This window comes from Oryzias latipes, chromosome 22, assembly GCF_002234675.1.
Source record: "Oryzias latipes chromosome 22, ASM223467v1".
Classification (NCBI taxonomy): Eukaryota; Metazoa; Chordata; class Actinopteri; order Beloniformes; family Adrianichthyidae; genus Oryzias; species Oryzias latipes.
Window position 1 is genome coordinate 9,405,059 of NC_019880.2, and position 23,881 is coordinate 9,428,939.

At 39.6% G+C, this 23,881-nt stretch overlaps 3 protein-coding genes across 4 annotated transcripts in view; 1 reads left to right on the forward strand and 2 right to left on the reverse strand.

Moving 5' to 3' along the window:
- The window catches only part of cnksr1 (connector enhancer of kinase suppressor of Ras 1), a 31,245-nt gene extending 23,116 nt beyond the window's left edge, over positions 1-8,129 (forward strand). Inside the window, exons 11-21 of the mRNA XM_004082506.4 lie at positions 500-645; positions 2,554-2,684; positions 2,789-2,822; positions 5,182-5,357; positions 5,481-5,554; positions 5,843-5,914; positions 6,000-6,070; positions 6,554-6,615; positions 6,733-6,820; positions 7,038-7,219; positions 7,469-8,129. Coding sequence (XP_004082554.1) covers positions 500-645; positions 2,554-2,684; positions 2,789-2,822; positions 5,182-5,357; positions 5,481-5,554; positions 5,843-5,914; positions 6,000-6,070; positions 6,554-6,615; positions 6,733-6,820; positions 7,038-7,219; positions 7,469-7,897 — 1,465 coding nt within the window. The 3' untranslated portion in view covers positions 7,898-8,129. The remainder of the gene's footprint in view (positions 1-499; positions 646-2,553; positions 2,685-2,788; positions 2,823-5,181; positions 5,358-5,480; positions 5,555-5,842; positions 5,915-5,999; positions 6,071-6,553; positions 6,616-6,732; positions 6,821-7,037; positions 7,220-7,468) is intronic.
- Positions 8,130-8,394: 265 nt separating this feature from the next.
- Positions 8,395-14,289, reverse strand: LOC105356918 (claudin-23). Of its 2 annotated transcripts, none has more exons than XM_020713502.2 (3): positions 13,843-14,289; positions 11,687-11,744; positions 8,395-11,586 (listed from the first exon to the last, which is right to left on the reverse strand). In XM_020713502.2, the coding sequence occupies exon 3, from the start codon at positions 11,572-11,574 to the stop codon at positions 10,825-10,827; it is 750 nt and encodes a 249-aa protein (XP_020569161.1). In that variant the 5' UTR covers positions 11,575-11,586; positions 11,687-11,744; positions 13,843-14,289; the 3' UTR covers positions 8,395-10,824. The 2 variants fall into 2 exon arrangements, with proteins under 2 accessions (XP_020569161.1, XP_020569160.1); XM_020713501.2 differs by having other exon boundaries at positions 11,671-11,744.
- An 88-nt stretch (positions 14,290-14,377) lies between these two features.
- On the reverse strand, positions 14,378-22,395 carry LOC101170136 (grainyhead-like protein 3 homolog). Its single transcript, XM_023951850.1, has 15 exons — positions 22,242-22,395; positions 20,772-20,937; positions 20,627-20,691; positions 19,676-19,904; positions 19,323-19,562; positions 18,694-18,805; positions 18,495-18,589; positions 17,975-18,133; positions 17,818-17,893; positions 17,604-17,728; positions 16,780-16,805; positions 16,604-16,689; positions 16,429-16,514; positions 16,254-16,318; positions 14,378-15,305 (listed from the first exon to the last, which is right to left on the reverse strand). Exons 1-15 carry the CDS (start codon positions 22,256-22,258, stop codon positions 15,191-15,193), a joined length of 1,662 nt encoding a protein of 553 aa, XP_023807618.1. The 5' UTR covers positions 22,259-22,395; the 3' UTR covers positions 14,378-15,190.
- Positions 22,396-23,881: the final 1,486 nt, after the last annotated feature.

The window sequence follows — 23,881 nt, forward strand, 5'->3', positions numbered from 1 at the left end:
TTTAAACGCAGGCCTCTTGGCTAAATCAGAATATCCCACACATTTCCGGACCTTTAAAGCAGGCCTAAATGTAATAGGTTTTTGAGGACATCACACTGCAAATTCCATTTACTCCTTTGGGTGCATCCACAAACCAAATTTGATTAAAAAAAAAATGTGATGGGAAATGATGGTGAGGGTGGGTCATGATCCTTTACAGAAATTCTGTCATATTTGTGTCTTAGACCACAAAAGTTTCATGTTCAGATTCATATTTTATGTCAATTTTGGCCTCTTTTAGCCGCAGATTTTTAATCTTAGGACTTTCGAACTGCTCTGGTCAAAGTTCCTTATGGGGTTTTCTCATAATTATATTGTTGCATGCTTTATCATTTTAGTCTTAATGTCAGCTGCAGCATTTATTTTAATCACACATCTGAGCTGTTCTTGCTTCTCTTAGGCACTTGAATGGAACACCGGTAAGTGCTCCTGATTAATTTTGTCCTATTACTTTCCCCAGGCGAGCCGTTTATGGGCCAGCGGTTCAGCAGCAGCCTATGGGACAGGAAGAGTCCGAGGTGTTTTCTGACAACGAACTCGAGAGAAGAACAAGTGAAACTTCAATTTATAGCCAGCAAGAGAGACTTTCTCCCCCAGCAGCCAAAGGTACGAAACCACCTACACCAGTGCTTCCACTAGGTAATTATTTGCGAAAACAATCCTTATTTATGGACTTACTTGCTATGTAACTTTATTTAAATTTGTTATTAGATTAAAATATGAACTGATTTTAGTGAGAAAAAACTTTAGAGAAATAGTTTTATTAGAATTCATGTTCATAAAAATGAAACTACAATTATCTTCTATATTATCTTCTATATTCCACTGTTTAACAGCCTGTAGATCTGCTTTAAAAAAAACAAAGGTAGGCCTAAACTATAAAGGGCCTGCAGAAAAACTTTATTAATCAAACAGCTTTATGTGTACAGCAAAGCACTTTGCATATAAACTTTGCTGCACAAAGTGCTTTCTAGGAGCTCCAGTCCACACTCTAATATACTTTGTTCACACAGTTATGTTTACCTTCATAGAATATTTTTTTTTAAAAAGCAATAGAAGTAAAAGAGTACACTGTAGATAATTTAAGTATGGAATTCAGAGATTGTGAAAAAACTGGACTGGAGATACTGCATGTAGTCATATTTACCTATTTACATTTCCTTAGATATAAACTAATTTCCAGTAGGTTATATTTATTAGGTCAGATTCTTTATCTACAATAAATAACAGATTGTTTAAAATGAAATAGAATTATATGCCTGTATTGGTTGCCAGGTCTGTCTAATTTTTTAAATCGGCTCAAAATTGTCTTTTCTTTCAGGTCAGTGAATTATCTAAATGCCATATTGTCAATAAAAAGAGGTAGAAAAGGGCTTCTTGTGTCTTTAAATTCATTAATTCATTCATTTTCTGCCGTTTTATCCCTTTCGGGGTCACGGGGCTGCCGGAGCCCATCCCGTCCACTTGTGGGCGAAGGCAGGGGACACCCTGGACAGTTCGCCAGTCTGTCACAGAGTTTTTAAATTATTTTTGCCAAATTATGGTCATCCAGGATTTTATTTTCCTGTCAAGTTTTGAATTTTTGAGCCCTTTTTCCTTAGTCTCCTATTAATTCACGGCAAGCTAACAAGCTTCGTGCCACTACTTGTTAAATACCTCCCACTATATTGACTTCAGTTTAAAATATTATGCAATATAATCTGCACAGATGCATAATGGGTAGTTTCCTGGCTGGAGGAGAGTTGTTATTGGGAAATATTGTGTTGTGTCCTGACGCCACCTGCCGCCAATATTCAAACATGTATATTCTTGTTGCTCCAGCACTTGTTAACACATTTAAAAGAATATTATTTAATATAATATTCAGAATATGGTAAAGATAGAAGTTTTGTGGATACATATTGACTCTTCTTTATGTTGCTCATGTTTCTCAGTAGTTCTCTTCAAGTCGCTCTAGTTTAGGCTCCTAAAAAATAATTCCTAATCTTTTATAAGTTGTATCACTATTATTATTGTACATTGTGTTCTACATTGTTATTTTTTTATATTATACGTTCTTGCATTAAATTGTTTTGCTTTACATTCGATAATCTTACTTTTTTAATGAGAAGAAAACAAGCAAAAACAAGTCTATAAGTAATTTTTATAGCCAGAGAGGCATTTGTTGATATCAGATGAACAGATAATAATTGAATAAAGTAAAAATAAAACCGTAAAGATCTATTTCTTGGAAAGGACAAAGGTCTGTGGACTAAGAAGGAGTTTTGGGTTTTTACTGCAGGCAGGTTGGTACAAGAGAAACTTTTATAATAACAGCCTTTTTAGCTTCAGGTTAAAAATGATGCCTCTGTTCATAAAAGGTCTTTCTATTCAGAATGATCACAACGCACATTGATGGCATTTCTTAAGTGCTGTTTGTGTAAAAGGGCTATCACGGACACAAATGTGTCTTTTTAGTGAAGTCATGTTAGCTGTGATGTCACAGTTCTGTGCTTCATACATTCTGTTTCTCAGGGGTGTTTGGGAGTTTTGAAAACCTGAGGCTGTCCCCGAGCCTCCGGAGAGACCGCTCCCCCTCACGAAGAAGCCCTTCACCTCAAAAACTCAAAGACTTCAGCTCCTGCCCTGATATGGTGGGACACACGGTAAGGGAACGATGAAGGATCATCATCACACTTTTTCCATTTAGTTCAATGACACTTTGTGGAATTTATAGATTATAAATTCAGTTGTCTGGTTTTCTTTCCAGGCAAACAAAGAGACTAAGAAAATCTCATTTAAAGGTAAGGTTTGTGAGATTTCTACAACTAAAATTTTAATAAAACCCTTCTATTACATCTAATATCAGTTTAAAAACCCACATTGAACTATTTTAAAAGCGTTCCCAGTGGTCTTTTAATTATGATTGGGCCATTTTTAATCAAAATCAAAAACCCTGTGTCATTTTCTATGATGTAGTTTTCCGTAGAGCAGCAAAGGTTTGTTAGAAATTCTCTCAGATTTGTGGATGGGACTACTGGTGCGGAGCAACGCCGCCCCACTTCCCCTTGTCATTGTTGAAAGTTTAAAGCAGTGAGCATGCAGCCAGCTAAGCATATTTTCTACATCACAAATATTTTCTTTTTTCAAATGGCCTTTTTTTGTCTTCTTCTGATTCACACTGATTTGAATAAAGAAATACTGAGAAGTGCAATTTTAAGCTTGACTTTTTTTATATATACCGTAAATTCCGGACTACAAAGCGCACCCGATTACAAGCCGCACCCACCCATTTTCACGTGTTTAATTAGTTTTATACATAGAAAAGCCGCGTCAGAGTACAAGCCGCAAGCCGCACATGTGTTAGGCGATATTGTCATCCTGACAGATCACGGCCAGCATTCCAGAGTGAGTGCAATTCATTAGCACATTGTGGGTGGTGCCAGCTTTGCCCCTGGCTCATGTATTTGAGTGTATCGACATCTGTCAAACATCATGGACCTCTATTCTGTTCACAAGTTCCTCAGTTATGGTGTTTTTATTTCATTTTTTTTTTACTTATTGACAATCTAGGTATCATACATAAAATTACAAACAGTAACCATACAATCAATATTACAACCCTCAGTTATGATGAGGAAATTTACATCCGCGATTCCACATTTCCCATGAGTCTTAGGGGCTAAAGGCGGGGCCAATGCCCGGCTCGCCATACTGTTGTACGTGTTTAAGAATGAGTATCAGCAGTGCATGGAGGGGTGAACGGGTACAGCTCTCCTTCCGCTTGTGTCGCGGCAGCGTTATGGGAGTAACAGGGCTGGTTAAAAAACACACCGGTAAAATACAGCAGCGGCGACTGAAAAGCGCGCGCCTCAGCGCGATACGCGCGCCTCAGTGCGGCGCGTGCGTCAGAATTCAGAAGCCTCTGCACTCCGCAGACGCCTCCGCGCTCCGCTCCCGCCCCGCGCGCTCCTTGTCTCCCCTTCCTATCTACTCCGACACCTCTGGCCAGGGCGGCTTCAGGGAGGAGCACTTCGTCCCCGTTGCGCCGGTGGACGGAGCAAATCGTTTCTGTGCAAAGCAATCGGACTTAATACTGTACGTTTTGTGTATGAGGGGCGGATGCGTTGTTTCGTGTGGGAGCCTTCAGACTGCCATCGGCCCCGCAGCTCTATAAGAGCAGCAGGAGAAGATGTCTCCAGCTCACACGGAGGCTGTGAGTTTTTCAAAGCAAAATTCCGCTTTTACGGTTTCCTTAGAAACCGTAAATGGAGTGTAAATTCACTCCATGCGCTGTTCTCTCCGTCACGCAGCAAACCGGCTTTTCCAAACCCGTTGGTGACGGTGGACTTTTTTACGCTGCTTTTAACGATTGCTTTTAACTTGAAAGCTTCATCATATTGTAGCGGCGATCTGGTGCACGTTGGGTCTAATGGCCCCAAAGGATTCTGGGATGCGGCCGGGCATGCGTGTTTCATTTTGTTGAACCATGACTGAAGTGTCTAAGACCTGAAGTCAAGTCCATGCTGTTTGGCTGCTTAGAGGTGTGTTGAATATAAATGCCTTGTGCTTGGTGTTAGATAAGGAATTCAAACTTTTCACTGAGTTCGAAAGTACGCACATGGCTACCGCTAATTAAATCCATAAATTAGCCGCGTCACTGAATAAGCCGCAAGGCTGTAAGCGCAGGAAAAAAGTAGCGGCTTGTAGTCCGGAAATTACGGTATATATATCCTCCATCATCAGAAAAATTCATCAAGAACAAGTTAAAAAACTGCAAAAACACAGAGTGAGTCTTTATGGTGGAATTAAAATAATTATTAATTATGGCCTTTTTTTTGTCTTCTTCTGATTCACAGTGATTTGAATAAAGAAATACTGAGAAGTGCAATTTTAAGCTTGACTTTTTTTATATATATATATATCCTCCATCATCAGAAAAATTCATCAAGAACAAGTTTAAAAAACTGCAAAAACACAGAGTGAGTGTTTATGGTGGAATTAAAATAATTATTAATTAGAATTCCTTAAAAACTATCAAGGTTAAAGTAGGAATCAGAATAGTAGGTCTGCTTTTATGTAAAAGTTTGAGATGAAAAAATGTGCATTTAGACTCGTAAGGTCTTCCGAGGTTGAGTTTCTTCTCATTTTCCTCCTTTCAAGGAATGACCACAGCTTTAAGCCGGCGCCGAGTGTCCTGTCGAGAATTGGATCACCCTGACTGTGATGGCTGGCTCTGGAAGAAAAAAAAGGAGAGCTCCATCTTTACTTCCCAGAAGTGGCAGCGTTTCTGGTTTGTCCTCAAGGGGTCAAGCCTTTACTGGTATACCAGCCCACAGGTGAGAAAAAAATGTTTAACTGTTTTTCTTTTACATAGCATAAAACGAATATTTTCTTTTTTTTTAAGTCTCATACTTTTATATCTGACCCTGATGATACATTTTTGTCCATTTTTTTCTCAGGAGCTGAAGGCTGAAGGCCTCGTCAATGTAGCCAGCTACACTTTAGAGAGCGGTCGAGAACACGGCAGAAAATAGTAAGTAACACGTCAAGATGAAAGAATTTTAAAAATTATGGTGATTTATTAGTTTATTGGTAAAGGAGAAACCTTTTGTGCGAGTGTACAGATTCTTTTTTTGTGTCCAGAATTCCACAGAGTATGAAAAAAATGTCTCTCTTACATTATTCTGAAAATCTTCAGTCATCTTTTTATGGTTATCTGTAATGTCTGACAAAGTGGGAGTGTCCATGTGTTTCTGTTTATCTATAAAATTATAGCATTTTATGTTTATATTATTGTATCTCCCCCTCATCTCCTCTCTAGTGTTTTTCAGCTGAGACACAAAAAATTTCAGAACTTCACCTTTGCTGTTGATGATGTGACAGACATTAGCAAGTAAGTGATAGAACATTTTTATAAATTTAAGTCTTATTTCCTTTTCTTATCACAGTTTTTCACGTTTTTTTAAAAATCATTTCAGGTGGATCAACAGCATAGTGACCGCGAAACAGAATGACAAAAAATCACAGAGAGCAGCAGAAAGAGAAGAAGGTCGGAAACATTCTATTTTTTATTTTTGAAAACTTTAAAAAATCTATATTAAACAGAAATGTGTAATTTATTTTATTAGGCCAAAATATATTTTCATTGTGAATGTACATTATATGAAAATAAAATCAAGCTGTTTTTCCTCTGTAATTGTAACTCCTGGTCCAGTCAAACTGAAGCATCAGCCTAATTTAGCTGTATCTCAAAGAGAAGGACTCATTTCTCATTGCAGGATACATTAATATTTCAAATGAAATCAAACTTTTTATTATTATTATCATTTATAAAAAGTCATCATGCTTTGAGTATCTCAAAGTAAAATTTACCTTTGCTCTTTCCACTCCAGCTCTTTCCCCTTCCCTTCCGTTGACACACACACCCTATGACCTCCACACACAATGAATACTGCTTTGAAAACCTGACAGTAATTAATTAAAAAAAATATAAAAGAAACTTATTTTCAACGTGTTTGCTGGCTTTCTTCAGAATGCTACAGTGAAACTGAGTCAGAAGGTGAATCGTCTCCTTCATCAGGCAGAAAAAATAAGGTCAGCACCATAAAACGATCTCCCATAAATTACCATATCTTATTTATATATCGAATTTTCAGGAAAGATTCCTCTGTGAGCTCTGATGTGACCACTTTTACCCCTTTTGCTCGTCAGAAGCTGCAGGTCAGCACTCTGCCTCGACCGAAGAAGTCCAGCAGGGTTCCATTATTGAGTTCGCCAGCAGAGGACAGCAAAGGAACAAGTATGGCTTCGATTGTCTGTTTTACTCTCGGATTTTTAGCAGGAACCACCTGAATCCATATGTGATTTTAATATTTAGTGACTTGCAATCATTTTTTTGTGTTTTCACTTAAGAAGATTTTGCCCAACATTTGCAGAAAATGTCAAAACATATTTGTGTTAAATGCTTTATATATTCTTTATTATACGCTCTAACTTTGTTGTCTCTTCTGCCTAAGGTGGCTCAGTGGATGAGATGGGCATAATGTTGAACAACTTGAAAGAAGGAGGAGTTTCTCTGATTGGTCACGAGCAGCCGATTACCCATGACCACTTCAGGAGGTCCTTTATTCGCCGCAGCAAGAATCCTGTTATCAATGAAAAGGCCCATAAACTCAGGACTTTAAAAAGTACTCTGAAGGTAAGGAAGGGGGGTGGGGCAGTTTGGTTGAACACAAGTACCAAATGTGATTGGCCCTTTGACAGAATGTTTGAGGGTTTTCAGAATTGAGATTGAATTATTTTTAGTCACTTTTAATTAACATATTTATTCTAGGATCATTTACCCATGGTGTTATTCTTCAGGATTATAGAAAAAAACAAACAACAAAAAAGCAACTTTCTAAGTAATTTGTGGTCAAATTTAGCAGCTGAAGTTCTTTTTTTGTAGGCCAGAGAAGCGGAGCTGCAGCTGATCAGTAACATCCTGGACGACAGCAATTTGACAGGGTCCAAGTACCGTCAGTGGAAGGAGGAAAACGAAGACCTGTTTCAAGAAATTGCTAAAACGGCTGCTCCCCAAACCTCTACAGCAGAAGTTGATGCTGCCCCGGTAGAGGTCACGCCCACTGAGGAGGTTACCTTGGAAACTGTTGCTAAGGAAACAGCAGGAGCATGCAGAATCAGCCTGACTGATGGTGAGCAGCTTGTCGATGCGGAGCTTTCTGATGTTCTCATGGAGATCCCGGAGGACTGTACGGGTGCAGAGATGAGCCCGGTGCTGGAACTGTCTTTGGGATCGTTGAAGGAGTCGATAAACAAAGAAGTGGGGGAAATAACAAAGGCCGGCGAACCTGCTGAACATTACTTCTACATCTAAGACTGCATAGCAGTAGAAGCAGTAGTAGTTGCATTTGTCTTAGTTCATCAAAGTCAAATGAACAGGGGCTGTTTGCAGAAATTTGTGTGACGGATTTCTGCTAAAAGGTCACTTGGAGCTGCCTCTATTTTAAAGCTTGAATCAAGTAACAAAAAAAAAAAATCCTCCACGACTTTTTTCATCTTTTGTAGATGATAAACTTATAACCAGTTTACAGATGGAAAAAAAAAAAGAATAATCTACCAAGTGCGGATCAGAGGTTAGCATGTATTAATAAACATTTGGAGTTGGTCTTAAAATCTAAATAGCTGGACTTCTGCTGGAATTCAGTAAGTATATCTATTGTAAGTAATGCTTTCTATTTACTTGTAAAATAGATACATCTTAAAAATGATTTGCATTTGTTTATTTAACTTTCTTTTAATTGACGTGCATGTAGACAGTGTCAGTGACAGGTTGTTTAGAGAAAGATTTGGCTAAGGCTGTTATGGACGTCATTTTTTTTTTTAGGATCTGAAAATCCTTCATTTCCCCCCAGATGTGCAAATGTTTTTATAAATCCCTTCTTCTGATTTACTTGCTTTTACATCAAGTAGGCAACAGGCCACACATCAACTCTATCTACCATAAGTATTTTTATTTTTTTATGATGAATATTTTCATATGTAGTACGTTCAACAACATGGCCAAACCCAGACTTGTTGAGGAATGGCAAACAGACTGATTTCAAAGCTTCTGTAAAAATAAAAAATGTGTGAGAATGTAAAGATTTCTTTTTTTATTCCTTTTTAAAATAATGGACTGTAGATTGTAGATCACTTGAAATATCTGCACCTTTTTTGGTTTCACTTTCTCCCACCTTTTATTCCAGTAACACTTTATTTTCTTAACCTTTACCGTCATTCCGCCGGCTCACCTGCATGGTGCTGTGGGTTTTCAGATGTCGCTCGCTGTCAGTCACTCCCTGAAATCCTTTGTTATCTGCTGAACTATTCATTCGCCAATTTGTTGACTTAACTAGATAGCAATCACAACTGATTTCTAATCAGGTCATGAGGCGACCTCGACTCAACTGCGGCGACCTTGTCTGAGGCGCCTTGAGACGTCACCTCAGCCTCTCAATTGATTGTTAACACAGAATTTCAACCATAGGCTGATCTGGTGATACACGTGTGACACAGAATAGTTATCAGTCTGTCTTAACGTTTTTTTGTATTTGATGAATGACTTGTAAATATCTCACCTGGAAACACTTTTGTCTGTTTTTTATTGTTGATAACCCCTTGAAAGTATGACGCAGCAGCCAACCTTCCGCTGTTTTTTTCATATATTTTATTTGGACGCACAAAACTTTACAATAACACCATTTAATGTGGATTTAACTCATTTTTCCAACAAAAACACTCAATCTTGCAGTTGAAATATCACGACCGTAATGTTGATCAAATAAAACCTCCTTTATTAAACCTTGACGCATGAATTTATTCCCACTCATGAATTGCTTTCAGGTAAATGCCAAATTAAGGAAATTACAAAGCAGAAGTAGTCTGATGCATATTTGCTGTAGAATTGACTAAAATAGACCTGTTAACAACAGTTTAGTCTATTCTGAAATTAAAATGTAATGATCTCTAGAGTAGATTTTTTTTTAAGAAAATCCTATAGTTTATCAATAGCATCAAAAGTAGAGCAGTCAACTTTACTAAATTGCATAACTGTAGGAGAGCTTTCTACACAGGAATACAACATAAGAACAGCAAATATCCTTTAAGCATCACTATTGGTTTTCAAAAGTTAACAAGACCCATAAATACAGTTAAAAACACAACATTTTAGAACAATGGAGTCCATTCAGGACTACCTGCATGATCAAATGTATCAAAGTTACCAGCGGGTCAAAAGAACAAGTTTTTTGGCGCTGCAGCAGACTTTGCCTCCTGCTTTGTCTTTAAAACATCGTCTTCATGTTCAGATATGCTCACCTACAGCTTTGATCGTCTTTTTGTTGAAGAGATTAAACAGTTTGCAGGCGTTAAAGGTGCTAAATTATCTCGGATCATAGAAGAAAGAAAGTAAGAACAATAAACATCAAAGAAGCCTAGTTGTCTGTTATTTAGTTTTTCTGGCATCACTGTAGCATGCCTCTATTCATATGGGCAAAACATTTATGTACTGAAAATGTATGTTTAGTGCGTTAAGTGGACTTTAAATGGCCAACCTGAAAAATTGTAACTTTCAGTTTGGAAGCCTGACATTATTTATTTATTGTGTCAATTTTACTGCATCAATTCGTTGAGGTCTGAGCTTAAAAATTGTCATGCTTTCAGCTGGTTTTTATTCAGGTTTCTGTTTTGTGCTACAAAAATAAATATGTGTTGTATAAGGCATCATGTCTTCTACCTTTTGTGTGTGTAAAATAGACACAAAAAAATAGGCTTTTTCAAGTACCCTAATAAAAAGCTAAAAGTATGTAATTAGTTTGTAATTAATCTACAAATTCTAAATGTAACCAAATGACAGCCCCAATAAAAATCTTTCCGTATGAAACATCCAGGTCATTTTACTTTTCAAATTGCGATTTAAAAGTGTTTTGAAAATTCTAACTTTAAAGAAAATATCCTTGTTGGTCACAAAGACATGAAAAAGTTATTTTTCTGTAAAAGACAAAAAACTTTAAATTAAATAAAAATTGTATTTTATGACACACTTTATTTAAACGAAAGGAGTTTCCAAAACTTTCTCTTTAACTTTGATCTTTTTTTTTTAATTTTTCTACTTATCCTCTGCTTTCATTCTCTGGCACAAAGTTAGAATTGTTATCTAGTGATGAAGTCATATACATATTAATATTTGTTTTCTCATTTGGCCGGATGGGTGCATCCATTTTTTACAGATGTACATCTTTTTACAAACTTTACTTTAATGTTCTAACAGCTGACCTCGTACACGTCCATGTCTGTTTTGCTGGTAATTTCTGGACATGAGCGACAAGCGGGACAGACAGTTTGTTCTGGCCGGGACGGACATGTTGGGCACCTTGGTTGCTTAAAACAAAACAGCAGAGCGGTTCCTCCCACCACCTGTAGACATGAACCCAGCCAACCAAAGTAAAGGGAGCCGGCTGGATGCAGGCTGAGCTGGGGAAGCTTAGGGTTACTGATTCTTTGGCTTGGATCAGTCCCGAGTCTTTTCAGGTTATGGGTGTAAACCCCTAATGCACTGAGGCTCAGCAGCCCTGCAATCACCACCAAAACCCCACCTGAGGCAGCCACCCCTCTCAAGGGGAGATCCATCCAGCACCTGACCCCGATGCACGCCAGAACGATCCCAATGCCGCACAGGAACAAGGAGGTGAGCACCAGACCCTGTGCCAGTCGAACGCAGGGATCTCGTTGATATGGTCCAGTGACAGGCCAGCACTGTCTCAGATCAGAGTGCTCCACCTGCATGCAGCTCTCCCACAGCCCATCGGAGCGCAGGAGCAGCACCTCTGCCGATCCAGACCGCCCACCCGTCCTTTGACCTTTTGCTCCTGCTCGAAGAAAAGACCCAGTCCCCGACACGGTCAGACGAGCGTGGCCTTCCCTCCACTGAGGGGTGATGGCTGCTGTGAAGACGAGGACCAGTCCCAAGGGGGAAAAAACAATCCCCATCACCATAGAAGCTGGAGTTTGCATGATTCTTGAAAACTGTTAAGACATGGAACTGAATTATTTTCCATCCAAAAAAAAAAATACTATCTTCTAATGCTATGGAACATTTAGGATGTCTACAGTCAGGGGTTGGTACTTTTCTTCCTTAGTTGGACGCTGGTGGATGCCACTCTGCGAAAACACGTGAATTCACTCTGCAAAACAGAGACAATAAGACTTTCATGATGCTGAAAACAGAAAAAGAATCAGCAGAGAAATCACAACAATATAAGCTCATCAAAAATCCCCTCAGCCTGCGCTTCAGACAGACTTAATGATGCGGCGATGGGTCAAAGTGGCAGAAAAAAGGAGAGGAACAAAACAATCGTGAAGTGCATTAGCCTGCAAAAACGTTCAATGTCTACCTCTGTTGCTAGGATACGATAACCTGCCCAGTGTCGACGTGACAGTGTGTGTATGCGAAGCTGTGTTAATCATAAGATCTCTGCAACTGTGTTTGCAAACACGGCATGCTCTGGTTCCGCCATGTTTGCTTAGGAAGGACCTGACTCTAAATGCTTGATGACGGATGGACAGAATTTATACTGGAAGAATTTATTCAGAAGGGACAGTGGATCAGTGTCCTGTCGGATGTTCAAATCCCAGACTTGAAAGTGTCCTTGGGGGACTTAGCCATATATTATCCTTGGGATGAAAGAATCCGATAAGTGGCTCTGTACAAAAAGGGTCTGTTAAAAGACCATAAATGACAGTTACATCAGGTGAATGTCTCAGTTGAATGTGCACCTCCTCTGTGCCGTAGATCAGAGAAAGGAAGCAAGTATGTCCTCCAGAGAGGGGACAAAACTGGGTGAGTCATGCAACAACAATCGATAATCGTTCCTGTCAAACAAACGCACTGAAAGGCAAAATTGGCGTCATGCAGACAAAGTAAAAAACTTGTTCATCCTAGCCACCATGTGACAAATTTTCTTTTTAAATTATGTGGTACTGCAAAAAAAAAAAAAGGCACTTAAGGCCTGATTTAACCCTTGTGTTAAATGAAGAAGTATTCCCACAAGAGGTTAAAATGTTTCGACCTTTCATACACACACTCTTTTTTTAGCTATTCTCTATAGAGAAGATGAGTCGGGTTTTGTTTTGTTTTATCAGTTTTTGACAAGAGTTCTGTTACATTTTCTTAGGGGATACCCTTCCTGTAAAAAAAGGAAAGTAAAGAAATACATTAAAAATTACATTTTTAAAAACCCTTGTGCTATCTTAGGTGACCCCACCCTTACATTGACGTGTTCTCCCTACCATGACCAAGGTGGATAAAGGTGGAAAGATCATGTAATCCATGGACACCAGTGAAGATCACAAATCATTGAAGAAAAAAGGTTCAATGCACTGTCTAGTGGGTCAGATGACCCAACTCCTAATGTTAAAGTGCCTAGGATAGCACAAGGGTTACACGGTGACATGAACACAGAATGAAGCCCTCTTAACCTCTCCCCTAATCACAGTAATTAGTGCAAACTGTGCTGAAAGGTTACATGCAAGTCTGCAGAGGTCACAATATGCAAAGAAAACAAGAGAGCTGGTTTTTTAAAATTACAATACAACATAAGGTAATGTTGTGGACGAAATTATTGGAAAACGATTTCTTCCAAAGTTGTCACTGAGTTTATTTCATTTAGTAGAAGAATGAATCCTCCTAAAATTTATTTTTAATTTGGAAGATTTATCTTGAAGATCACAACAGGTGTCAGTCTGAAAAAAATTCAACTGCTCACTAGCCATGACATAACAAAAAAAAAAGATAACACATTGTTGGAGCACAAAAGAGTAGAAATTTTCCATGACAGTGCATGTTGGGATTTTGAGAGTCAGGGGAGCATAGCCAAAAGCATACCTCCAGTTGTGCATCATGTTTGATAGTTCTTTCCTCTTTTTCTAGCGTGACGAGAAAGAGATATCTAACTTAGCATCCACTTTAGTCCTTTAAACATCAAATTTAACTTATTAACGTATTTTGCAATGATTGTCTATATATTTTTATCATTTTTTAAATTATTCCTTAATTTTTTTTTTTTTTTTAAATTTTATATTCAGACTTGTGTTTATCCTCTGATTGACCCAGAGCTAATGCTGCAGAATAGAAAGACAGATGTTTTGGTGTATGACAGACGTATAGAAACATCTAGAGTGATGATGACCCTCAATGGAAAATGATTAGAAAAATGCAGATGAATTAAAAATAAAACAACAGCTGCATGAACCAACAACTCACATATTCCTTCAGTCACTTACCATTCAGGAGGGATAGCGCGCCTCTTACCGCAGGCTGCTGTCTGCTCTCCGCTGAAAGCCCATGTTTCTGTCTTCTGTCAACAGATGATGCATCCACCTCTTCATCGTTCCTGCGACCTCTTTCTTCTCTTTTCATCCTCCCTCCCTGTTTGTACCGATGCTCCTGCTTTCTCCTGTCTTTGTTTCTCCCCCAGCGTCTGTCTCCCCTTTTGCCTGTCTGCGTGCTCCACTGACTCTCCTTCCCTGCAAGTGTGCCTCTCTCAGACTGCTCTGCCTTCCTATGTCAGTAAATAAGGAGAAGAGGTGAGCTGGACCACTCTGGGTGGCTATAACCCTTAAATCAACACGATTTCTATGGTAAACTGTTGATTTAGGCAGCTTTCTGTAACCTTTTCATAGAAACACTTTAATTTGATAAAAACAGCATCATCTTCTCTTCTATTTTTGATATGCACGTCGTAAAAACAAGACTAGACATTGTTTTCTTTGTAGTGATCATAGTGTGTCGTAACTGAAACAAATAGAAAACCTTGCATTCTTTATCAGTTTTTATTTTTCATAAAAAAGGGGACATTTGTGACCAACATTAGCGGTACAACAAATGGCATAAAAATGAAATATAACACGGATACATTTTGACTTTGAAATGATGCACTGCTTTAAAAATGAGCTGAAATCCTGGTTGTTTTCCACACACGTGCACATGCATGCTATGGAGGTCTTCTGGCTGGCCTCGGGGTTTCTGGGGTACCCACAGGAAATGTCCAAAGCTTTGGGCTAAATGGCCAATACTAATTCATATGTGGTTTAATCGGTGGAAATGTCTGACTTTACACGTTTCTGAATGCAACCTGGCTATTGGGCAGTTTTAGTCATGAAACAAACAGGAGGTTTCTCTTGGTATAGTAAAAAAACAAGAATGTGGGCATAAAAAATGCACAAATAGATTTGTTGGAGAAATGACGAGTACATTAAAAGCAGCAAGAATTATATTCTAAAAAAAAAACTGCTTGCTCTAAAAATGTTGAAATTCATTCTAATTTGTAGAAAAAGAGATATGCTAGATCATAAAACACTGTCATATTAAAATCTATTTACGATATTTACAGTCTTGTCATAATTGCTTGTAATAAAATATTAAAATTCGAACAACAAAACAACTGGGCTTAATTAGATGTCAAATATTAACATGTTTTTCTAAATTCTTAAAATTCAAAGATATCTGTTCGGCCCAGTTCCCTTCCTGGTTTTGGCAGAGTCCACAGCTTTGATAGTCCCTGAGAGGGCAGTGCTTCTGCTGATGATCATGACAGGCAGCTGTGTGCTTGATCCTTCAGAAGAATTGGGTTTATACTTCAACGAGGGTGACTTGGAACTGACCGCTGACCTCAGAGATCTCGATTTGAAAAGCCAGCTGGTTGGTGTAGTGTTCAATGATGTTGTTGTCCATGTTTACAAAGATCCTGCAGGGAAGATGAGCAAACAGGCAGTGAGGGGATGGAAGTGAAATCAAGAAAATGGTGCAACATTAAGGGGGGGGCAAAAAACTTTTTTGTCCACGTTTTACATTGCTAAAGGTCATAACCTGGATAAACTGGATCACTGTCTGCCTACACAGCCAACCAAAGAGACTTTAAGGCCTTTACGCCTGAACTAACCAATAGCTCATGCATTCTGCCTGCAGGGACAGGGCTGATTAAAGACAAGACCAAAAGAGGAGGGAGGGACCTGCAGCGGGAATGCAACCCAACCTGTCAGCTTAGCTGCTCCCACTCCAGCCATCGCTAACAGAGTGGCAGGAAAATCACGCAAAGTTCTCCAGCTTCTGTGGGCCAATCAACAAGCCCTAAGAGCTGATGTCATGGAGGAAGAGGCCCAGACTATCTCGAGTTTAAGAACTCTATTTAAGTTAAAACTAAAAAGTAGCAACAGTCCAAACTGATTTGATCTTTAAGTGCTTACGTTTTCCAATATACCGGTACAAAAAAGTGACAACATGCTCTCTAAAAAATGTCAAAAGTTTATATTTTTCAACTCTCAGCCATGTTTTATAGTTCTCAGGGAACTTGTACCTACTTTTCTAAGATCTTAATCATGAAAGAGCATCTCTTTACACAACTTCCTGATGCAGTTAAAGATGGAGTTACAGAAACAATAAGAGGAACACCAATAAAATGACTCATCTCCAGGACCTATGTTCATAATTTTCCTTTGGAAAGGCTTCAATTAGCACATTCCAGTGGGTGGAGCCAGCTAACCAGTCTGTCAGCATGTGTTTGCTTTAGGGTTGATGAGATTAATGCTTTAAAAAAGCACGCAGTTGTCTAAGTTACTAACCCAAAATGTGATTTGTGTGTTTAGACAGTTGGACAACAAAAGATGAAAGAAAGAACAGGTGGAAGACAACTCACCCTCTCTTGCATTTTTTGTAGATTTTCCCAATGGTGTCTTTTTGCATGCTGTACTTTTCTGAAATCTGAGGAAGGAAGGATATATGACAGCTGTCAAGATCTCTTACAGAAAGAAAGTTGAGAAACTTCTGGGAAATACAGAAGAAAATGGAAATGGCTGATCGGGGACACGTACAGCTTCTCGAAGGCCGTAGACTGTGGGAGAGCTGAGCATGAGTGCGTCAAACACCTCCTCTGTGCCTGTCCTCACGTAGATCAGAACTTATGTGGCAGAAAAATAAAAGAATTAGAGATGACAATTGCTTTCTGATGCAATCTTTATAAATCCTGCTTAAAAACATTCAAGCTACCTCTTTGTGAGTCGTCTTTTCGTGGCTGTTTGTTGGGTGGAGAGCTGCTCTGCTCTCTGTCTGGATACATCCTCTTCAGAGAACTCCTAAAAAAAAAAAATTACATTAGACAACTGCCGCATGTCAACTTCTAATTAATAATCACTAAATTTAATTTAATCTTTAATAATCCTCACCTGTCAATGTCATCCATGGGAGTGACCTAGAATGAGACAAGTGGAGACCAGAAATCTGATTAGATTCAACATCTCTGATAAAAGACGTTGCTTAATGTCCCCCTCTCCGCTATTGTGTGGTGTCCTAAAAAAGGAATCTTATCATTGCTTTAAACCTGCATTTCCCATGACTTCTGACAGAGCCACAGACATGTGGACACTGATGGAAAGAAGGAGATATGACACCCACTTACATCTAATCACAGTAGCCAATAGAAGCTGTCTCCTTGTTTATTATTTGGTTACCTTTTGGGTCTACCGACTGACAATCAGGACTTATAATTTTCTAAAATTAGTTTGAATTCAAATGTGTTCCCTGCGGTAATATTTCTTCATGATCCAGCATTACTTTGCTGCTTTGTGCACATTCACAAGAAGAGAAAGTGTGGGAAAGCTGGCCTGTCCAAACAGCCCCCTCTCTCAACAACTGTGTTGATTGATAGACACTGAGTGTGTGAGGGCTGCGTGTTGGGGATCAGGTGTGAAATGTTTCTTTATGTTGGTGTGCTTTCACGCAAGACACCGTGGCTTAGTGTTGGCATCTGCAGCAACTTGAACATGAGTCTGGTTTCGACTCCAATTAGTTCATCTGATCTGAAGTCTGCGTTTCGCCTCTCATCATCTCGTCTCTTTAAGTAACACCCCCTTCCCACCTTTGGCTTTTGGCCCACCTTCCCCACTGCATACTTTCCCACCATTTTCCTGCCTTGCTTGTGCCTGTCCTGGTGCCTACAGGGATGAATGCATGGAGGAGAGCAAATAGCGGTGCGGTTAGAGGAACTTACGATGCGCTGCAAGCTGGAGAGGTGTGTCTCAGGAATGAAGAGAACTGGCTGGATGACGTGGTCATCCAGGGTCTTGAAGAAGGTGCACTCGTTTCCAACCGAGCTGCTCACTAACAACTTGGAAGCTAGCAAAACAAAAGATTCAACAATAATTTATCTCTTGACCTCTTTAAATCTAAGAGGAAACAGTCAAGAACACATGTATATTACTTACTGTTTGCATCATTAACGGTCTTTCCCCTTCTCTTGGATCTTTTCTTCTCTTCATCTCGCATCTTCCTCTCTGCACCCTACAGTAACAAAAAACACAAGTTATAGACATGCACTTTTTCTTTGTTTGTGCACGAGGACTAGTGAAGCAAATGACCTACCTTATCACAGAAAATCTTGACCTGGCAGGCAGCTCTGTGGATCAGCTGGTTGGCTCCTGAACTGAAGTCATAGGTGTCAATCTGAAGGTTTAGAGGCAGACCTTTCACTCCTTTCTGAGAGGAGAAGTCTGTGCTGAGGGAGTTGATTCCAATGTAAATCTGAAGAGCAAAGAAAAAGAAAAAGACACAAATCACACATTGTATTTTTTTATCATCATAACTCATAAAATTTGAGATTTCCTCTACAACAACAAAAAAAACGACTTCCATCTGATCCATTCAACAGTGGCTTTACTGAGCCATCTAACATTTGACTCTCCTAAGCCCTTGTGGCTTTCATCTGATGAGGTGACAAAGCCCTAAGGGACAAACACATTTCTTGAATTCCTTCCTTCATCAACCACTCCCTTTGCTCTCTTCTTCCTTTAACCAGCTTTCTTTTCTCTACCAGTAAAAGTTCCACCTGTTCTTTTAGTCCTACTTTTAGTCACTCCTTGGGGTTGTTGCAACTTCTATTTACCTTTGCTTCCTCGTTGGGGTTCCACACAAACGACAGCGCGTTGAAAGCCACCTCTTCGATGTTGCTAATGCCGCTGAACACCTCTTTGTAGTCAGCTGTAAACAAAAACGGGGGGGAAATGAATTCTCCTGTCTGGTTTTTGCATTAGATTGGGATAATTGTGGCTTTCAGTGTTCATTTTGGTAAGTGAAAAACATACCGATGTCAATGACCCTCTGCTTAACGGTTGGTTGACGTGCATGCCAGTGATTCCAGAAGCGGAGCTGCATTTCTGGGCTTTTGTCGTTCTCAAACACAGCCATCACTACGGTCTGGAGTAGAAAAACAACAGCTCCTTATGTGGTTCACATGGACCATATTCTTTGTACCTGCTTACATTTCCCAAATGACCAATACTTCTTTAAATACCCATTTGTTTCACTCGTCACTCTAAATCCTTCTTTTCTCCAGAACTGTCATCAATTATTTGCAAGGAGCTAACATGTGTTTGTGTATGTTCATATCCTTTTATAACAAAGAGAAATAGAGTGTAAGAAGCACCACACCTTTTTTCCCCACCTAATCCACTCCTCTTTTTTTTTTTTTTTTGGCTTAGCTGAGCCTCGCTCTGACCTCATCAACCTGCCTCAGGAATAAATTATTCAGGGAAGGACACTGTCTTTGGGACAAGCCTAGTGTACTGGGTGTAAGCAGGGAATTAGTCACTCAAGGACCTGGCTCCATGGGAGGGACTGTTTTTTGAAACCTCAACGACAGTCACAGTTTTACGTCACGCACAAACACAAACAAAACACTTTGGAGAAACACTTTTAAGTCCTAAAGACTCACCTTGACTTTAGTGGCAGTGTGGCCGGAGTTATTGTCCCCCCCCTGCAGAGTGATGGGGTAGAACTGGCCTTTGTTCAGGTACACCATTGGAAGCTCCCCGGGCTTGTGAAGGGAAGCTGCAGGAGCTCCGAGCGTAAACTGAAACTCGTTCCTGAACCTTTCTGCCGGGGAGCTGGTGTAAGAGGCTGAGTAGACGGGGCTGGCGTTGTTACCAGGAAATGGATTGCCGTACGGAAGAGGCTGATATCCACACAGAGAAAATTAGTCACAACTGTGTCATAATGTTGATTTTAAAAAATAACAAAATTGACTTTGCCAGACTCATATCCAAGCTTTCATTAAATTGACCTCACCTCAGCACTTGGATCAGTGAAAGATCCAGTTTCTGGCCACTTCTGCAGCAAAGAATCAAAGATGTGGTTGAGCTCCTGTTTGTCAAAGTTGTCTGTCACAACACTGGTCAGTGTGGCGTAGGTGTCTGAGGTAGCAGGGGCAGATATGGGGATGGAGGTGATCTGCTTTGGTGCCAGAACTTCCTGTGCGTGGGTCATGGACAGGAGTTCGTTTGCGTTTGCCAGATGGCTGCAGAAACAGAAAAATGGGACAAAGTGTGACAATCAAACTTTGCAAAGGCAGTGCTTTTACCAACAGGCCAAGCAAACTTACAACTTAAGCGTGACTGTGGTGATTTAAACATACAGAAGCATGGTTGCTGCCTGCGCAAATGCTCACGTCAGTTAAAGCACTTATTGTGTCTCATTTGCTACTGCAAAAACACGGCTTGAGTCTGGGTGGGAACTATTTGTTTCTTAATCCGGCCTTTTTTTTCAAAACCGTCTTTGTGTTTGAGTTTCTCCTCAGAAAATGTTTGAGGGGACAACACTGAGCCCCAAACAGAAAGGACAGAAAGTAGGAAAACAACCGTTTGTCCTCCTGTTGTGAAACTCTCTCAGAGAAGAGGCTGATGATGGAGAAAAGGTGGCTGAATGGGAGAACTGGAGGAGTAGACAATAATCTCAGAGGCTCTGTTTGAGCAAAGGATTACCCACTCATGAGTTTATGACCTCCCAAAGTCCTGCCTTTCTCTTTTTAATTACTGTTCTCATAAATTTTGCTGAGTGATTACAAATAACAATGATTGGAACTTTAAATCAAACTTTTTTAAAAGCCCTAAGCAGTATTTTGTGGTGTAAAATTAAATTTTTGTTGTAAAATCCTGAAAAAAGTCACAATTTTACTGATACACAGTGGGAAGCATTTTGAAGCTGCAACCTATCAGCTGTGTTGATGAAATGACAGCTTACCTCTCTATTGGCTTGCACACGTTGCCATTGCGGTTGAATACTGCAGCTTTCTGCTCTTTCTGGTTCTGAAAAGAAGCAAATAAGAGTTGTAAAAACTAAAAAAAAGAGGTTTGCTTCTTTGAAGTACTTTTTCTTGGTTATTTACCCTGCAGTGCTCCTGGAGCATTGTGAGGGCTGCCAGGTTGTCCCCTGAATGAAGTTTGGTTTTGGAGAAACTGGGGTCAGTTCCAGAGTTGTCCAGGTAGGACCAGGCGTCCATTATATAGGGATTGAAGCTAAAGTTCTCGCTTTTAAAGACCAATCCAAGAGTCCTAAAATAAAGAGACAGCTTAGTTTAGAGCAACACGTTTTTTTTCTCACAAGTGATTACTTTTAAAAGCATTTCTGACACATTTCAGCCATGGTGTAATTGAGCAAAAATACCGGTAAGCAGGAGTTTGTGTACGGCAGTGCCTTAGCCTGGGGAGACTGCACATACTTGCCTTTTAGCATGGAAGGTTTCGATTGCAAAACCACAGGGCTTAGTTAGAGTCATTAGGGGCTACATTAATAAAAGGTTTTTAAAATGCACAAACATGCATGCAGATGCAGGTATTTTCTGTTTTTTATTTCTTTTCAAATGCTCACAGCTGAAACCGGGATAAACCCCTTGTTTGCACAGATTGCATTGGAGATGACAAGATTCTCTGTCTCCGCAAACAGAAACTAACAACTGTCAGCGGGACGAGCTCTGGTTTTCCATTTCAGCTGAAGAAAAAAAAAAAAATCACTGCCCAGGATTCAGAGGATCTGATTTGTTTGGAAAGACTAACAGAAACACAGAACTGTAAACACAAAGCCTGCTGGGATAAGCTCCTGTTAGACTACGTCTGAAGTGTCTGAGGAACAAATAGCTGCAGTTTAGCCTGGATAAACAGTTCAATGTGCTGACAGGAAGCAAAGACCACAAGCATTCATGGCCACAGCAGAACCAAAACATAGTTGATTACAGGGTGTTAATATTTAAGCATGAAAAGCACACGGTTTGTTTTCCTTAGGTTATAACTGAAACTCTTACACCTGTTCAGATGCACCTGTCACACCGCACAGCCTTAAAACCATAAGTCATTTTAAGGTGAACTCACAGACCAGCAAAAGTCATTGCTTTGCTCAGACAGCACAAAGGTGGGCTCCTTTCTTAGATTTCACCACAATTCAATACTGCCAGAGCCCTCTGTGTCTGTCTAACACCTCCAGAGGAGATCCTCATTTCATGCTCCGTGGCCCCTGGGTTAGGGACAAAACAAGCTGAAACAGACCCCCCTCTACGTGCACCGATCCAACACTGGCTGTGTTTTTGTGTGTGTCACTGCTGTCCATATCATTTTTCACTGTAAAACGGCCCCTTTAAAAAAGCTGAGCAGTTTCACATGGGGGTCTCGTTGCAATAAAGGTTTGAGGGGGCTTTCTATCCACCAGACTTAAATCTTAAATGATCCATTAACTGTGCTATGTCAAGTTTTATCTGAAAAAAGGAAAGCAAGGCTGAGATTGAAAGAAACAAATATAAAAAAAACACATTTAAAGTGTTTGTCATAACTAAAGTTTAAATAGAAAAACAAAAAGAAGGACTTACTCGGTCTCCTTGGTCATGTCTCCCGTCCAGATCTGTCAGAAAAGTCCCCTTTAGGTTCAACTTTTATGTGCCTCTTTCTCCGTGTCAGTCAAAGAGACAGAATGACACAGCGATGAGTCAAGTGGAATGATTCCCTCTTCTCAGGGCCAAAACTTATATTGTGAAGAGCAGTTCTTCTGCCTTGCCCCTGATTGGCTGAGAGGTGTGCAACAGGTGTCTGATAGGACAGGTGGGGGGAAACTTGCCTGCAAGAACATGACAGTGTGCAGCAAACTCACTTTGCATGACAATGTGAGGCAGGAGTGTTTTGAATAACATTATTGAGATGAAGGATTGAGAAGGGGGGGGTCTTTGAGGAGTGATAACTTTGATAATGACTCTGAGAGAAGGACTAGAAAAGGAAGAGACTTAGCTTTAACATGTTAATAGCTTTTTTAGTATCATCTCCTCCCCTCTTCTTTCAATTCCCATGTAAGTTTTGGTTTCTTCACTCTCTGGTGGCGACTGCAGCAGAATGTCAAACTTCCTGTTAAAGTCAACTTGACAAATTGAAGCATTTAATTTATGTTTGTGTTTTGATTTTCTACATTTTGCAAAGACTGAAAATTAAGAAATTTTATGCAAAACAAAGTTAACTTATACATGACATTAAAAGATTTTCAAAATAAAACCACATTGCACACTGACCTTTTTTTGCCAGCTCAAGTGATTTCTTTTGCTGCAGCACAACAATATTCCCTTTAGGATTTAAACCTCTTTATAAGTCTCATGTTTTCACTTGCAGTAATAAAATCAGTTTAGCATTTTAAAACAATCCAAGCTGTAGCATAACTGCCTGAACTATATTGAAAATGAACAGAGTTAAAAAAAACTACAACACACTTATTCTGCGGCAGTCATCAGAGAAGACACTGACCTGCATGCTGAAGAGATTCGTGAGTTTCCATTTAAAGTCTGACTTTGCCCAGGTAGAGGAAGGGAAGAAAGGAATGGAAACAGATGTGTTGATTACTGCATGATTAAATATACTCTTTCACAGTGATTTAGCAAACTGAATCACTTTCTGCAGAAAATCTTGAACGCCACATCCAGCTGCTAGAAACTTCCCAAGTAGGAAATGTCTGATACCAGCCCCTTAGCAAAAAGCATTTAATCAACTGGGGCTGAAAGGGTGGCTCTAGTGACAGTTTGTATTTTAGTTCACGTATGCTGAAGCCTGACCCCTGAGGGAATCTGGCATGCTCACAAATTTGGGTGCGTGCTGCACAGATTGCCCACACACTCAACCACGCCCTTGCAGAAAATTTCAAATGTACAAAGTCCCCAAGAGCAAATGTGATTTCATGAGGAGACAAAGAAAGGGAAAGAAAACTTTTTCACAAGAATGTACTTCCTCTTTTTCTTGGAGCTGGCACAAAAAAGAAAAAACACTAATATTTGACAGATCATGAAAAATGGGATGTAGGTCATCATCTTTACACCATTGTTGCTGTAAAATAAATCATGAAAATATCAGATTATTTAATCTTGTCATACGTTTATTTGTACTTATTATAATTCCTCTAATATTTCTCAAGTCAACCCACAATCCTTTAACTACAATTCGTTGTTGGACTATAAACAAGATATGTTTTAATTCA